General features: G+C 42.6%; 1 protein-coding gene across 1 annotated transcript; it reads left to right on the forward strand.

Annotated features, from left to right (window-relative positions):
• The first annotated feature begins 7,230 nt into the window (after window positions 1-7,230).
• On the forward strand, window positions 7,231-16,433 carry icmt (isoprenylcysteine carboxyl methyltransferase). Its single transcript, XM_088617397.1, has 6 exons — window positions 7,231-7,445; window positions 8,357-8,757; window positions 10,077-10,165; window positions 11,037-11,206; window positions 12,701-12,918; window positions 13,712-16,433. The coding sequence occupies exons 2-6, from the start codon at window positions 8,539-8,541 to the stop codon at window positions 13,892-13,894; spliced, it is 879 nt and encodes a 292-aa protein (XP_088473523.1). The 5' UTR covers window positions 7,231-7,445; window positions 8,357-8,538; the 3' UTR covers window positions 13,895-16,433.
• The last annotated feature ends 337 nt before the right edge of the window (window positions 16,434-16,770 follow it).

Here is a 16,770-nt window from a genome sequence, read left to right on the forward strand (position 1 = left end):
ACGCAATGTAATTGGTGTTCGTGTGTATATATGAGTTTGTATGTTTTCCTTCTGTTTGCATTGGTTTCCTACAGGTGCTCTGCTTTCCTCCCACAGTCCAGAGACATGCTGGTGGGCTAATTTGCTCCAGGGAAAACTGGCGCTGGTGTGAAAGTGTGTGTGTCTGTGTGTGTACGATGCATGGACACCCCAGACATGACGTGTCCTGCCTTGCGCCCCTTGTTTGTCAGGTTGGGCTCTGGCTCCCCGACAGCCCTGTATTGGATAAAGTGGTTGGAAAATAAATGGTGCCTGTAACTGCTCTTCAGTCTAAAGCAGGTGAGCATTTTTGATGAGCGAGTCTGGTGTGCAGACGAAAAGATACTGTACACAGCTCATTCAGGAGCGATGATGTCATGGCTGTCTTCGCCTCCACACCCTTCTGCACAGTGTTTCAAGCTCATCTCCCTGTCCAGTGGTGTTTCCTGGCAAGAATTTGGCATTAAAACAAAAAAAAGGTTTATAAGAGTTACATCCATTCCACAATGTTAAAGTCAGTATAGTGTGTTGTACATATTAATATGAGACCATTTGCACTACAGAGCCATTGTGTTATTATTTAAAGATTTTAAACCTTTAAAAATCTTCTTGGATTTAGGCTTGTTGAATGCAAACAAATTTCAAGAGGAATTTGTAGGCAAATTCTATCCCGTAGTGCTCGTGTTATTCAGTCTCCGATCAGTACAAGTTTATAAATACATTTCTCCATTTTTCAAACGTTAATTTTCTGAAAGAAGCCAGCTGCAGAAACTTATACTGGGTGCTTTTTATATGGTAAAAGACATGATATTACATCATTATTTTAGATATGAGTATTCAATCTAATTTTATATGTTTAACAGTTGAACAGACTGTATTCCTGCACCTTTCTGGATCGTGATCTATGTATTTGACCACCCAATCATTCATTTTCCATTTCTGTAGCTAATCTCTGTTTAATATATAGGTACGTGTGCTCAGTACATTTCAAGCTTTCGAACTGCATTCTAGTCCTTTCATTTTACTTAAATGCATTTTAAGCTAATGAATTTGACTTAAAATGGAATAAAGTCCATTTTGTTCAATTCAAATGCAGGTGCCTACCAAAACAATGTTATGTTTCATATTGATCAGTTATATTTGAACTGGTGCGCAAGGGACATATGAACCCATACTCTGCTTCTCCTTTGCAAATCACTCTTATTTTATTACTGTTTCTTCCTATAAATTCCATCTCAGACGTAATTTCAGTAATAATGTGCTCTCGGCCCAACACTGTGAATACGGTATAAAGCATCTGCTGCTGTAACAGGTAATTGCATTGTAATGGAAAATACGGAGTTCAATATCCTAGCTGTGAATTATACATCATTGCTGTTACGGCTCGAGCAAAATTGCCCTGACCAGCCATGCTGCACCCTAATTTTGATTGTTATAATTATTATGATTTTTTTTCCACAGGGCAGAGAGCCCAAGCAGTGTCCACAGGCACTAACAGTTATACTGTCAATTTGCACCTCGTCACGGAGGGGTAAATAGAAACCGCCGATATTAGAATGCGATGCCTCATTAATTTTAATGGCCCAGAACGCGTCTTCATGTTATGAAAAAGAACCCGCTCAGTTATTAGAGCAGTGTCACTTGATTGTACAACCTAAGGAGAGCGGCAGATTAAGTTATGCTAACGATCGATTTCTCCAGACCACAGGCCTCCAGCTTTAATAATGAGAGAGGTCAATGAGCAGAAAATCACGGGCATTCCAGAATGACAGGCAGCTGGTATCTCGTGATAGGCCTATCACTTTTCAAAGTCCCCATAGATTTTATTTTCATTTTTATTTCTGACCACTTTCCATTGATATCTAGGATTTCTTAAATTCGTCAAATGACTCTGTGTCCTCTCCTTTTTAACATGAGCACCAATTAATGGATGTTGTGACCAATTGCATTTTTTTCAGCAATAGCAATAAATACAATAAGAGAATATAACATCCTAATGAACATTTCTCCTTCTACATTCTCCAGCCTTCTCCAAGACCCACAACCATCAGTCTCAAGCCTTCACTTCAGTTACTGAAGATCCAGAACTCACTCTTGTTGCACTATCACCGGCATTATTTATTCTGGCAGTGGAAACTCCTAACACTAAAAGGAGAAGATAAGAAACACACTTCCTCAGGTGTGAAGAAGGCTTCACAGCCAAAAAGTTGTGTTTCTTTTCTTCTCTTTTCAGCAGGGAATAAACCTTTACTTTTCCTTTGCAGCCTACGCATGCTGACCCAGCTACCTACTCGAATAAAATCCAGGCGCTATGAAAATCGCCTGGCCACGTGAACAATTCACCTCTGCACAAGAGTGTCAGATGTGTTACAGGTACAATATTTACACAGCGGGTTTATCCAGTATGTAATCCCACATGGCATCTATTGCTGCTGGTATGACATGCTTTGGGTGGCGGTTAGGGGTTTTCCATGCACTAAATATATTTTCCCCACGTGCATTGACATCAATGAGAGGAGGAAAAGAAGAAATCAGAGAACCGACTTGGTCAGTCTCCTGCACAGCACAGGAAGTGGGAGGAGCTGCTAGGTGATCTCATGCATCACCGTGAGTCCGATTTGGGTTCTGTGGACTGGGAGTTCGGAGCTGATCCGGGCCGGGGTAGACAGAATGTGACGGATCGTGAACCGTAGAGAATGGAAGAGCAGCAGCAGCAGCAGTGTGGTAAGTAACGAAGAGGAATGATTTCAGTAAAGGAGAGGTCGCATTTCGCCTGGTGAAAGTGGGTCAGGAACACCTTGTCGTGCGTGCAGTGTGCGATGACTGCTTCTTAAAACAGTTCTCAGTAGGAATATGGAAAAACCAGACAATGACAAAAGTGCCCGATGAGACGTTCAGCTGTCGCGATTACCAAGCCTGCCAGCCAGTTTTTCCCTCTCCTTGCAGGTATCGGGTCTCCTTCCCTGGTGTGTAATTAATCTCTTCAGTCGCTGTACTTACTAGCTTTCATACATTTGTAGATTATGATAGGTAGCTCAGTGGGCTTTAAACTTTGTATATAATGATCCATGTGATCAGGCCTGTGTCCTCTAACAAGGATTTTGAATGCAAAAACAGTGGAACCACAGTTATCTCAATTAAATGAGAGCTCTTCAGATTTCTGAACAATTCAGCTATTTGGGAGACTCCTGCCTGCCTTCATAAATGAGTAGCTATGTCTGTAAGGAATGGGAAAATGGTACATGTAAAAGCTCTGAGAACAAAACGGCAAACTTTACTGCCTTCCCTCTCAGTTACATTTGTACCACAATGGATTTTGTGGGACACACTGACTCGTTTACTAAAGCTGAAGTCAGCTGTCCCTTTTAAATGTGTTTTAGCGTCATTACAGTTGTTCCATTCACATGCACCTGGCAACAGTTCTACAGTTTTTTTCAGCAATCTAAACATGCCTTTCTGCAAGCTTTGCCACTCTGCAAGTGTCCTGCACTTGGCGTTTACCCAGATTTCCCATAACTGTCTATGAGGGCATTGTAGAGATTGATGTAGGTCATTGCTCATCACAGCTTTTCGTTTTCAGGTGTCATTTGCACAGTGATTAATGGACACATTTAATAAAAGATTAACCTGGAGTTTGTTGTCACTTGTTTTTTGGCTGCCTTCCAACAAGCAGTTGCCTTGGTACGTGTTGTCTGACTCCTGGCTTTGTCTGTGTAATAATTGCTTGCATTTTAAACAGCGCTTTCCATCCTAAAGCAGTCCATATGTAGGAGGAGACTCATTTCACCCATCCAGGTGGTACAGTGTCCTCTTTGGAGATGCATGGCAGCTGTTCTGTGCCAGCTTCTGCAAGTGTAGAAGTGAGGAATTACTAAAAGGAAGCTAAGCAGGAAATTGAAAGCAGATTAAGCAAGGCAAAAGTGGAATTCAGCCACGATTCCAGGGTTAACACCCCTACACTTCTAAACGTGCCATGGAACCTTTAATGACCAAGCACGGTGTCCCCTGTGAGGGAGTTCTGGGAATTGCTATGGAAATCCTGGAAAGATACGTACCATGTTCTCCCATCCCAGCACTGACAAAGCCCCTTGCTTGGCTACCAGCATTTAATGAGATCAAGCTGTAAGGTAATACTGTATATATTCTGATCATAGCACTGTATATATTGTAATTGTAATTTGATAAAATGGGAGAACTACCTGATAGGAATGAAAAGAGCTCTCAAAGTGTTATTCTGCTCTGTGGAGACTGCCGCCACATCCTTTGAGGTCTTAATGTAATCACACGGGTGGAGAAACGCACCGGGCTGCAGTAATAGCTCAATAAAGCCTTACATCTGTGATGTAAGGATCTGCTTCTTTTCATTTCAGACATGTCATGAAGACAAATCAGGGCTGTAAAAAAAGAGAATAATTTGTATATCTGGCTGAGAACGTAGTGCCAATGTCTAGTTAGTTTATAGTGAACATTCAAATGGTGGTGAACTGATTGTCCACTCTGTCTCAGAAAATTGTTCTTTGTTCTCCGTGTTAATGGAGTTTTCCAAATGTGTTGCACTGGAATCCACAGGAAGGCATTAAGAATTCCTGCAGGTCTTTATTAAAATCCTCTGGTTAGGCCCTGACGACTGTCCTGTAGGTAAAGTCTTAATCATCCAGTTCCACACAAGCCTTCAGAATTACACTGTAATCATTTCACTTTCATCTTCACGCCAGCTGGAACTGAGTAAGTGTCTGCTGAGGAATTAAGCGCTTTATGCTAATACAGAGCTCTGTTGGACATTTCATTCTTTCACAAAATCTTCGAGCAGATGAACTAGGGTTTCCTTTGCCGTTCCTTTCTGCTTTTTCCTTTGCAGATGTATACTGTACAGCTACTCTTTAGGTTGAGCCCTGTGCTTTGAGCAAAGTATCCCAGCCAGGGCATTAACACTTTAATCTCCACCACAGTCTTTGCAAACTATTGACAAGATGACCTTTAGAAATGCAGAAAGCTGCATCATATGACCATCACTGGAAACCACACTGTAATTGAAGCCCCGGGGAACTTTTTAGAGAAATGCATAGACAAAGGCAAAACGAGGAGAACGAAGATGTGCGTCACTTAAGGGACTACGAACATCAAAAACATACCATTTGACCTCTTAACCTTTCGCAGCCTGCTTCTCTTATTCCCTGTGGATGTGATGAGAAGGGCAGTCGAGAATCTAATTAATAACATTGTCGATTGCTGACTATCCTGATACCTGAAAGCTGGAAGGTCACATGTAGACAACATCCGTTGTTACGCTCTAGTCTTGACATGGCTACATGTGTTTGCTTTTGGCATTGTTTGCTCATTTCAAACCGTTCACACCCCCTTTCCTGATGGAATACAGACTCCAACCCCACTACCTGCAGCAGTGGGAGTGCAGGGGCATCAGCAGGCACTCCAATTGAAAGAGACATACCGCACAGAGCTGCAGGGAGGCTGTGTGAAGGAAGCCAAGCTCTAGGTTGAGGTGGAATATGGATTAATGTGCCTGCATGAGGTTTAACAGATTGAGAACGAAACAATCACAGTTAGTCAGAGCTGGGGGTGTTTTCACAGGTGTTCGCTGTAGGTTTGTTAAGGGGTGTGTGGAAAGGCAAGCTTTAGCACTGGAGCTTTTTTGTGTGTGAATTTCACTGTAGTGCAGTATAGATGGTGGGGGGGTTGCTTGTGTTTATTTGCCTTTATGCTCAAAACTGAATCAGTGACTGAGGTTTGTTCTGATTTGCTTTCCCTCACCTCACCTCACAGTTTAAGGACCTTGCAGTGTGGAATGAAAGCAGGTTAACCTAGTCGTGAGCATGCTTAAACCAAAGGAGGATATAAAATATTACCACAGGGACACGCTGGCTGTCGATTGATTTATGAAATTCATCACTGCTAAACCGGGGACTGATTGATTTTTAATGAGCCTGAACCCTTGACCCAAAAGATGTGTGAGGTTTTTTTTTACTTTCTGGCTCTCTGCAGGATAATCTGGTCAGGTGTTTTCCTCCCAGGGCTGCTGAAGATATTTTTATTTTCTTACTGGTCCTATCCTCTTTCATTCATTCTCACATACTGAACTTTTGTGCCGTGTGTTTAGGCATTCCCTGTTGTCTCCTGTTTTGTAATCCAGATTGCTAAAAACATTCCCCTAGTGCAGAAAGACAGAAAATGACGTTGGAGAAGACAAAAAAAAGTCCTCTTAGCCTATTAATTAGTTTTTACGCTGGGCAATAATCTTTTGATATGTTGTGGAAGTGCCAGTTCTTGAGCAGCTAGCCTTACAGTATTGTTCAGCCTTCATCCTGTTGCGGTAGTTTAAGATGATAGTCGAGGATGTTTCAAATTAATTACTGTTTTAATTGTAAACAGCTTTTTTACTTCCTCTTGTTGCTATCAGGAAACAAGTCAGTACCTTGATTTATATTTTGTATTACATTGTTGTAGAACATAAATATTTTTTATGCAGAACATAAATATTTGGACTTGGGTGCTTATTTTAAAATACATTTATTTGCTAGAGGAAAATACCAGGACTAAAAGGATAGGCAAATAATGCTGCAAGTGGGGATGTTTGATGCTGGCAGACCGCGGATGTGTAAGGCAAGATGAGTGTTGGAAAGGTTTCTTCTCATCCCTACTGGCAGGGGGCGCTGTGTCAGAGTGGCACTCAGAGACATGCAGAGAGTTTTGAAGGGGTTAAGAAGAGGTTGTTATTGGGAATCGGCTTTCCTCTGAAAGATAAAGACACTGACATGAGATAATAAAAAGAGAAAGCTGGACATGGCACAACAAAACACTAGATACAAAATGGTGCATACAGAAATATTCGAATATACAGAAACTAATCCTGGCATATAATGCAGGGCCTGATGGGAACACTCACATGAAAGATCAGTATTTATGCAACAGGCATGGAAGCACAGTGGGGAAAAGTGGACAAAATTAACTTTTATGTCTGTGTTTTTCGTTTTTACCATACAAGATACGAAAACCAGTGCATACATAAACCAGGTAAGGGATGAGATTAGCTCCGGTCTGCAGGGGAAAGTACGATGAAATCTGCAGAGACATACTGTAAAACATGCACGGTTAGAAAGCAGCTACAGAAGAGGAGAGGCAGTGACTGACAGCCTCCGCGCTGCCTCTTTCTCTACACAGGGCGCAATCTCCAGAGGAGCTGGCGCCGACAATAACACAAGCGCCAGGGCTGCAGGCGAGACACGGAGGAATACGCTCCTTCATCTGCGGGAGATGGGGAATAACGACTGAAAACGACTGAGCTTGGGGAGAGGCAGTTGGTTGTGGTGGTGTGTTGCAGACACAAGATAGTCCATATTAATGGAACATAGAAAACAACTGCCGAGTGTTGGGAGTCATAGCAACAAGGACTTTTAGTGGAGAACAGACTTGTAAGCATATGAACTATATCTTGGCTCTTTTCAAAGTTGCCTCTGATGTTTTGATCCCCTCTGTCCGCATTTTTATTAGTCAGTCTGCTGTGTCCATTCAGTCTGGATGTCAGACTCTCCTTCCGTTAAAAAAGCAGCAGTACTCTTTCATTGATGGAGGAGGTTGTGTAACACACTTCGTGTGTTTGCACGTATTTGCCTTGCTGTTTTTTTTTAGGATTCAAAACTTTTTGCTGGTATCTCCCTCTCGTGGTAATTGTGATCAAGTGCAAGTACTGAACATAATATTTCGCTTATTACCCACAAAAGGATGCGTCGTCAGGTGTGTTAACTCTAGGCAGCATGCTCCTGTGTACTACAAGGAAAAGTATTGCATTTTTATTAGAGGCATTTAATTTTTTAGGTAGTGTAATAAAAATACTTTTATTGAAATAGATCTTGAAATGGATAGACGCATAGTTATACGACTGTATGTGAATTATATAGGGGATAGGTGTACTACAAACGTTCACAAAATAGAAACGGAAAAATACCCTTCTTCATTCGACACAGTGACTGGCATTGTCAGAAATAGTTTGAGCGTCGTTGCAATATCAATAACACGAACGAGAAATAGTATTTCAGAAAAAAACGTACGCCTAAACAATGTGTCCCCATTAGCACTGAGATTTCAGAAGGGCACAAAAAAGAAATTTGATGTACAACGTCCATTACGGAGAATCGAGCTTTCAGTTGAGTGATAAACTCAATAAATACATAACCCTGATGCCTAGAACTGCTCTTCGGGAATAATCTTTAATCTTCACGTAAGTCCTAAAAATGTAGATGTGTGCACTCATTTCCCCAGCCTCTTACAAGCGTAAACGCGATACCTCGCGTTTCTTTGAACTGTTTCCTAAATTGTGTTTAAGGGTGCAACGAAAAACAACATTTTTGCAGCTCGAGTTGAAGAATGACGATCTATTGCTGTGCGGCAACCAGCCGCTAGGCGGCAGCAGAGAACAAGGCCCCTGCAGAAGGCGGCTGTCACCGAGAAGCCGGTGGAATAATGTGAAAATCTCGCGATGCTGCAGCAGGGTCTTCGGTTTCCAACATGGCAGGTAGTAAGTTCGTGCTGGAGGGGCGAGTAAGTCTGATAAGCTTCGTTTTAGGACTCTGTGTTGTGTTAATACCCTTGTTTACGGAGGCGGGGGCGCACGTTGAATGGGCACAAGACGTCCTAAACGGGCTGAACGGTAAAATAGCGATAGTGGTTTACATTGCAGTTGTGAATGGCTTGCTGCTAATCCTGTACAAGGGACCCCTGTATAAGGTAAGACTACTTACTCTCCCCGTTCTGTCATATGTGCATGTACGTGCAGTGCATTGTAGATATTTAGTATATTCTGGTGGTTTGTAATGGATTTTATTTACTTTTTCTGCTGCATGAAACAGAATAGCTCGTTTGCTCGTGTGTGTCTCTGGGTGAATGCTACAAACACGAGTTCGTCTCTTCTGTACTCCTTGTCTACACTTCAGTATCTGGGTCAGACATCTGCTTCTGTCTGGCCGGAAATCTCTCTTAAACCTGGCTACAGTCCTTATATTTAGCTGCCGATTACACCATCTCTTCTCTAAACCTGAATCAGATTAAACACATTTAATTTAAGTGTGTAACTGATCAATAACTCCAATTAGTATTTCATTTTACTTGTTGGCAGTTGGTCCTAACTTGATTCTTAAAATATTACATTCCCTCAGTTTTATATATTGGTCTTCTTTCTGACTGAGAATGCGTCACGTGTAGCCACTGGCCGATTTTATCGATGTTTAAATGAATGGGGGCTTTCTGTGTAAATATTATATTACGCTGCCCTGCGAGGTTCTGCTTTAGAGACAATTCCCTGCACAGTAATGTGTAAACCTGATCGCTGCCAATGCAGGAGCGAATATTAATAATTCTGTCTCCAACGAGAACTGTAGCTGCCTAATAAAGGCTATCCGGGCATCTTCCAGCTTCCTCTGAAATTAACATTCGTTTTGCCTTCCAATGCAGATGATATACACTAACCTGTCTGGCATCAGTGCAATGCAATAGAAGTTACCAGAGCGATTGTATGGAGGAGGTGAAGTTCAGTTTAGAAACAGACACGTTGCAAAGAGGAAGTGGTTTTGAAAAGCAGTGGCACTGCAGTACAATCTCTAAACTATTAGATTATTGTTATTATTGAGTATTATTCGTTAATAATCGCGAATAATATTAGTTTATTGAAGCATTTATTATAGGAAGCCTTTATATCACAACATAAGGCAATTGCAGTTGCATGGTCATGCGTGTATGTATATATATACACAGAGCAGGGAATTTTTCTGAAGCACTTTGAGTAAAGTGTCTTGATGAGGGGTGCTACTTCAGCATCCCACCAGGATTTGAACCTGCAACCTTCCAAGAACGGGTCCCCAACCTTAAACATTGCTCCAGGCTGCTGCAGGTGTTTCTGAGGCGGGCGGCCTGTCTGAAAACAGGAGAGAGATCTGTTTGAAGGAAAGCGTTTGGATTCTTCCACGAGCCTGCGATGGCTTCTTCCTAGCGGCGGCGGTTGTGCCCTCGTCCATGTGTCCAGTCCTCAGCCTGTCCTCTCTGGTTCCCAGGTTGCGGTGCGAGCTGGTTTCCTGGGCTTTGCCTTCGGCTGTGGCTTGCTGATGAGCTTTAGCCAGACATCCTGGAAATATTTTGGCTGGTAAGTGGTCGCCATGGCATTTATATGATCAAGTCTGTTATTACCACTGGCGCAAGCTCCTGTAGGGTAGCCTAAGGCCTTTTATGAGATTTACAACTGGATAGAAACACTAGTGTTTTTTTTTTCTTTGTCAAGCACTGAGCACATCAAATTCAAATGTTGGCAATGGATGTATTTCAATTAATAAAAACAATAAAATCTGACGACAGAATTTTATCTCAAATCTCCCTGTCCTTCACAGTGACCAAGACCTGTGCTCTATCCTATTTATCCTGTCCTGGGCGCTAAGTAAATAATCTCCTCGCATGATTGTATATATTAGCATGAGCTACTGTAATTACAGTTGTACCAGACATGGGCAATAATTATATTTTAAGGTATCAGTACCAGTAAATTATCATCTGTGAGTGGTATGGGGTGGCCTCACAAGTAATATAATGTCCCAGGTGTGATAGTGGAAATTAAGTTTAGGAATATTGAGAACGTCTGAGAGAGGCTAAGCTAGAGCTCTCTACCGTCGATTCCTGCCAGGATGAGGCCACTGTGCACAGAGATAGGTTGTTTTATAATATTATAATAATGACCTTTGGCTGTGGGCCGCCAATGTGGCATGATATGTTTCTATTAACGTACTATGAGTGTGGGATGTGAAAGCTTGTGGGAACTGCTGTGCGAGATACTTTAAGAAATAGATGGAAATCTTAGATCATTCATCTGCTACCAGCCTAGTGAGCCAAGTGTCGTCCTTTGGTAGGTTCTTGTAATCATGGCGTACGCCTTTCAAAGGGGAAATGTGAAGGATTCTGAGAAGCAGGACACTTGAGTGTGCAAAGGGCCTCTTTCACTGCTGTCCTGTCTCTGCGCTTCACAGGTACATGTGCTCCCTCTCCTTCTTCCACTACTCGGAGTACCTGGTGACGGCCATCATCAACCCCCACAGCCTCTCCCTGGACTCCTTCCTGATCAACCACAGCCTGGAATACACCGTGGCTGCCATCTCCTCCTGGGTGGAGTTCACCCTGGAGAGACTACTGGTCCCAGGTCTGTCCACACACTCTGGCCTGTTGGCTGGCAGACCTGAGTTCAGATCCGTTGATGAAGGTTGTTCGGAGAGTCTTAGGATTGCCTTCACCCAGTGCTGCTCACAGTTTGAAGCGTGCATTGTCTTCCTTGAACAGCTTTCACAAATGCATTTGAATCCAAGTCTTGTCTTTGTGGTGTCATTTAATTTTGAAACTTCAGCTTCAGGCCTATTACCTCATTTAAACACTTTCTCAAAAGTCTTCAGCCTTGGATGATTAATGAGACCTATAAAACTACCGGGAGTCAAATCGTCGGGTTTCCAGTCCTGTCTCTTCTGCTTTTCCTTCCAGCTGGACTTTGTTAGTTTAGCTCATTGCAGCCCTTAAAGTCAACTGTTTGTAGTTTTAAACTATTTAATCTCTTAAATAGTGAAACAAGGTTAGATGTTTTCATGAAACTTGCTAGCTTTCAGCTCTCCTCTCAGTTATATTTGTTTCGATGGCTAAGTTCCAGATAACCAATTGACACACTAACATTTGCATTCCATCTTGTGTGCATATCAGTTGATATTCATTGATAAGTCTTTAAAAGTTTGAAATATAATTGTTCATTCACTTGGAATGAAAGCCAGAATATACTGGGGTACGCATGGAAGAGTTGTGGTAAGGCTGTCATACTTCAGTCCTTAGAAGCGCCTCACAGTCTAGTTCATAAAGCGCTTCTTTGAGACATGAGAAAAAAACCTCTCATGCAGGTATCTGGGGCTGTAGCTGTGCTGCTCTAAAAGGGGCTTGACTAACAAAAGGAGACAGGTACTTTGTTTCGACAGACACTTGAAATCTAAAATCATGAATTTGTCACACTACTATTGTAAAATGCATCATTTTCGTATAAGAAAGTACTGTAGGTCTATCAACATCTCCAGTGCTAAAAGAACATGGAGAAAGGTATATGGTGCATGTAAGCCAGTAATGAGCTGGAATTGAAATCTGCTGACACAGCTGCCTTCCAGGGCTGGAGCCATGCGCCTCATTCTAATCCTGTAGTAAACATTGCCAAAATGTCCTCTCTGAACCTCAGCTTTTATTTTTGTAATTCAGATTATAAAACTATTTTGTACAACGCTGGGGTTGAGGTTCCTGGTTTGAAGCGTCTAATCAAGCAAGCTTCGTATAGGGAATTGGATCTTAACCTCCATGTTTTTTGTCATAGCATGAAAAAGTGTGTAGTTAGGTGCCGCTTCAGTCGGAACCAGGACTACTTCTGACGAAACTGTGTGGGTTTTTACTTCCTGAATTGCTTTTTAATTGTGTTTTCTCAAAATAGGGAGTGGCAGTTGTTAGGACAGTTTCTGGATTTGTTTTTATTGCTTATATTGAATCTTTTCTGTTTTGATCTGTCGCATATCAAACATATGCAACCCCCAGTCTCGACAGCTTTACTCAAGTGATGAAGACGTGGTGTTTGAGTGCCCTCTCCATTGTGCCCTGTCCTTTGTCTCGCTTCCTTCAGAAATGAAACAGCTGGGCTGGCTGAGCCTGCTGGGCCTGCTGATGGTCCTTTTCGGGGAGTGCCTGCGCAAGTCTGCCATGCTGACCGCTGGCTCCAACTTCAACCACATTGTCCAGAACGAGAAGTCCCAGAGTCACGTCCTGGTGACCACTGGCGTCTACTCCTGCTTCCGACACCCCTCCTACGTGGGCTGGTTTTACTGGAGCATCGGCACGCAGGTAAGCCCTCCTCCTGCAGCACAGCTGGGCTGTCCTCCAGCGACTCCAGCCCTGCACTGTATTGGCAGCTTAGCGCAGCACAGGATTAATTGATCATTTTGCCCTGTCTGAGCAGACAGACAGTCCAGGTGTCAGTGAGGAAGCTGGGAAGTTGCACTGTGTTTGAGGGTGGTGGGGAGATTTAACCTATCCTTAATAAAGCAGTGCTGTTGTTTAGTTAATTTCCTTTACATATGGTTTTCTTACATATGGCGTGCATATAGACCTAAACGGCCTAATTTATTGCTGGAAAGTTTTTACTGATGCAGTACTAAGTACTCATACATTTTTCATTGCGGCCATGGCGTCCTGAAAACTCATCGGCGTTTGTTACGTTGCCCTTAAACTTTATGTTCGCTTTAGCAGTGACGCATTGTAAGGAATGTCAACCTGTTATTGCAAGAGCTCTTAGAGGAAATATTTCATGCGCGAGCCTGCTTCCATTTATTAAGTTGTCCTACATAAATCTTTATTCGGCTTTTCAACACAGCCATCGAAATAGACCACTTTGTGTTCCCCTGTAACGGCAAACATTTCCAATCCTGCAGGCTTTATAGGTCTGTATCATTTGTCATGTGCTTACAGGCCTGGGCAGAGGGATACTTTTTCAGATAAATGAGGAATTCAGTAATAAACAAGGCCAGGACGCAAAGCAAGCCTAGAGGACCCCTTGGTTCCCTGTCTAGGGCTCTGATCCCACACAGATCCCTCTGTCCTCGTGCCCCTGTGAGCTGTGCTCGCTCGTGTCTTGCAGGTGATGTTGTGTAACCCGGTGTGTGTCCTGGGCTACACGCTGGCCTCCTGGAGGTTTTTCAGGGAGCGGATCGAGGAGGAGGAGATCTCGCTCATCCATTTCTTCGGGGAGGACTACCTGGAGTACAAACGCAAGGTGCCCACGGGCCTGCCTTTCATTCCAGGCATCAGGGTGGAGGCGTAAAAAACGCAAAGACTACAGACTGGAGCTGTGAGAGGAAAGCAGCAGCAGCAGCCTAGTAACTCTGCGCCTCGCTTCTCCGCTGATCACCCAGCGAGCAGAGGGACCCCTGAGCTCATCAGAGACCCCCCCCACCACCACCACCCATGGCACATCACAGGACGGGGGCGGCCAGACTCTGACACGGCCACACTGCACCTCTGGGCATCACACCAAACCCTCTCCATGAGCGACTCCTTTCTTTTCCAGTGTAACTCTTTAGCAATTAGAATTTCAGGACCGGAGGCACTGTTGATTACCTTTTGTGTGCTTTTTTTTCCCAGTTTCTCACCCTTGTTCTTCCTCCTGATGCACTGAACCTCATGATCTATCCCCCCCCCCACCCACCCAATCCTCTCCTTTCACCAGCGGGAAATGTGCCCCTCAGGTCTTCCCCAGCTGTTCTTAGCTTTTAGTACAAAGTCATGCTAGCCAAGTCTGTCACCTGCCTGTTTACGGTTAGATGCATGTAGGGCTTGTTCTTTAGACTGATGATTGGGTCCGTGGTCCAGTCCCTGGTAGTCCATGTACTTCTGGAAAAAAACTTCGCATCAGGTTACAGTTTTACAATTATGTTGTACAATAGTACAACAGAAAAACAGAAGAGATTGCTGTTGTCTGTTTTGCTCTGTATTTATGGATGAGCAACCCCAGCAGGTCTGTGCGTGCTGATCCTTGAAAATAGTTAAATATTTGAATTTGGTGTGTAAGTTTTGTAAAATGGCTTGAGCTCTGTCACATCGAAGGTGACTTGTAAATTGAAAGACACTGTACCAGATATTATGTTAAAACATGGGCATATGTTTTAGTATTAATGACTAATAGGCTTATTTTTAGCCAAACATGACCAAATTACAGTCTTTCTGTTATAGTGCCCCTTTCTCTTCCTCCTGCTTAAATTCCATTTTTTATTTCTAGTGCTTAAGGCTTTGATTTGCCTTAAAATATAACATACATCGCAATCATAGACAATCAAAGTAAACTTTTTCCCATATCCTCTCTTTATATCACAGTGACCTTTCTTTAAAAAATGTCCCAGCTAGCAAGGGGACTGAAAAACATTTTGGAAACCTATGGGAAGAAATGTGCTTGCTTTGTGAAAATATGCCGATCTGTGCGAGACCCTGGACTATTTTGCCCAGGCTGAGATCGGGTAACATCCAAGCGACCTACACATGGCATGTTGGAAACTCCCGAATCTGGCTGGTACTTGGTACTATTTTAATAGTTCTCATTCCTGTTCTGTCTCAGTATGGCTGCTGAGGTGATGTTCCCCACCGCTGAGAACAGTAGTAAATAAGATCCTAGTTGCTGATTACAATTTAGTTTTTTTTTGTTATTTGGTCAAGATCTACTTGATTAAGACTGAAATGTCTTTTCTATGGCTCTGTGACTTACTGTACTTGCAGTGGGCCCTTGTTTCATTTCCTGAGGATAATATAAAGGAAAGACCCAAATGCACACAATTGGTGGGGACTTCCCATTGACTTTCACAGTGTTTTCATTTACTCTCTCCACTCCACTCAAATGAAGGTCTGCACAGTATGAAATTTGACCCAAACGTTCTCTTCCTTCGTAGGGATGTGCTCATGTCGTACGTTCACTGGGGTTGGGATTCTCAAATTGTCCTCACATTAATTGGAATATACTGTAATGTTTGCTCACATGTCTACAGTCTTTTCAGCTCTAATACTGCAGGATTGTGGGATATTGCCCTTCTTTCCTGACATATGAGATGCCAAAGTTTCTTCCCTCACCTCTCAGGGCACGTGCTTGTTTCTCGAGAAGCTGGAGCTTCTCACAGAGTCAAGGAGAACCACTGAGGTGTCTGTTCCAGGTCCAGATTGGACAGTAGTTACTGATATTGGTACCACTTAAGGGGCTGCAAATTGCACTTTATAAGTCAGTAAAGTCACATTGTATTTAATAACCTCGCAGTTGATCAATCTGAGTTCAAGTTTATGGTAGATTGTTAGCACTGTTAATGTTTACTCCTAATATATAATTCCTAATAAATGAAAATTGCAGCCCCTGTTTTCAAGATCTCTTTACTTCCTCTCTTCCACATTTCCTTGCCATTTGTAATTCAATCTCATGGGCCAGAGCCCTAAAGTCTTAGCATGTCTGGTTGTGAATTGATCAATTTGAAAGGCATGGTATTTGTGACCACTTGGAGCTCTGAAACCACTGCAAACCAATAAAAACTATTTATCTTTCTCTTCCCAGACAATGCAATCTTGACTCCTGTGAATCCACTCCTGAATCCTGTGCCTTTTCAAAGAGCCGAGGCAAGTTCAGGTTGCCTCTGGATCTGAAAAGACACATTTGGTCCCAGAGTTCCCTATTATAGGAAGAATCCCTCATTCCTTTTTACGACCTGGAGGTTGATTGTAAATATTTACTGGACTGGGAGGAGTTGTTTTTATATACAGTATTGTATTTTAGTATTGAAGATTCTTGTGAGGCAGGAAGGGAGGGGGTACAAATAAACCTGCTGGAATTATTAAGATCTCCGTGTTCATTTTTTAATGCTTTTTCATCATGTGAATTGCATTCTAACACTGCTGAGGAAGCCCTTTAAAATGTTTTGGTGCTATGTGATAGCTGAGCCAGTTACTGCCTCTACGGTAATCTCTGGAAACAATGTAAAGGAAAAGTTATTGTGCCTGCATATCTATTAAAATATTGTAGAATTTGCACATTTATTTAAAAAGAATATTTGATATCAAAAACTATTGGAAAACATTTTGGTGTGTACCCCCAATAAGCAAATAAAATTGCTTCTTCTGTTTTTAAACCAAAACCTTAATCCTTTATGTGAAAGAATGCTGATGCTTCTT

This window comes from Lepisosteus platostomus, chromosome 23 (assembly GCF_059453375.1).
Source record: "Lepisosteus platostomus isolate fLepPlt1 chromosome 23, fLepPlt1.hap1, whole genome shotgun sequence".
Lineage (NCBI taxonomy): Eukaryota > Metazoa > Chordata > Actinopteri > Semionotiformes > Lepisosteidae > Lepisosteus > Lepisosteus platostomus.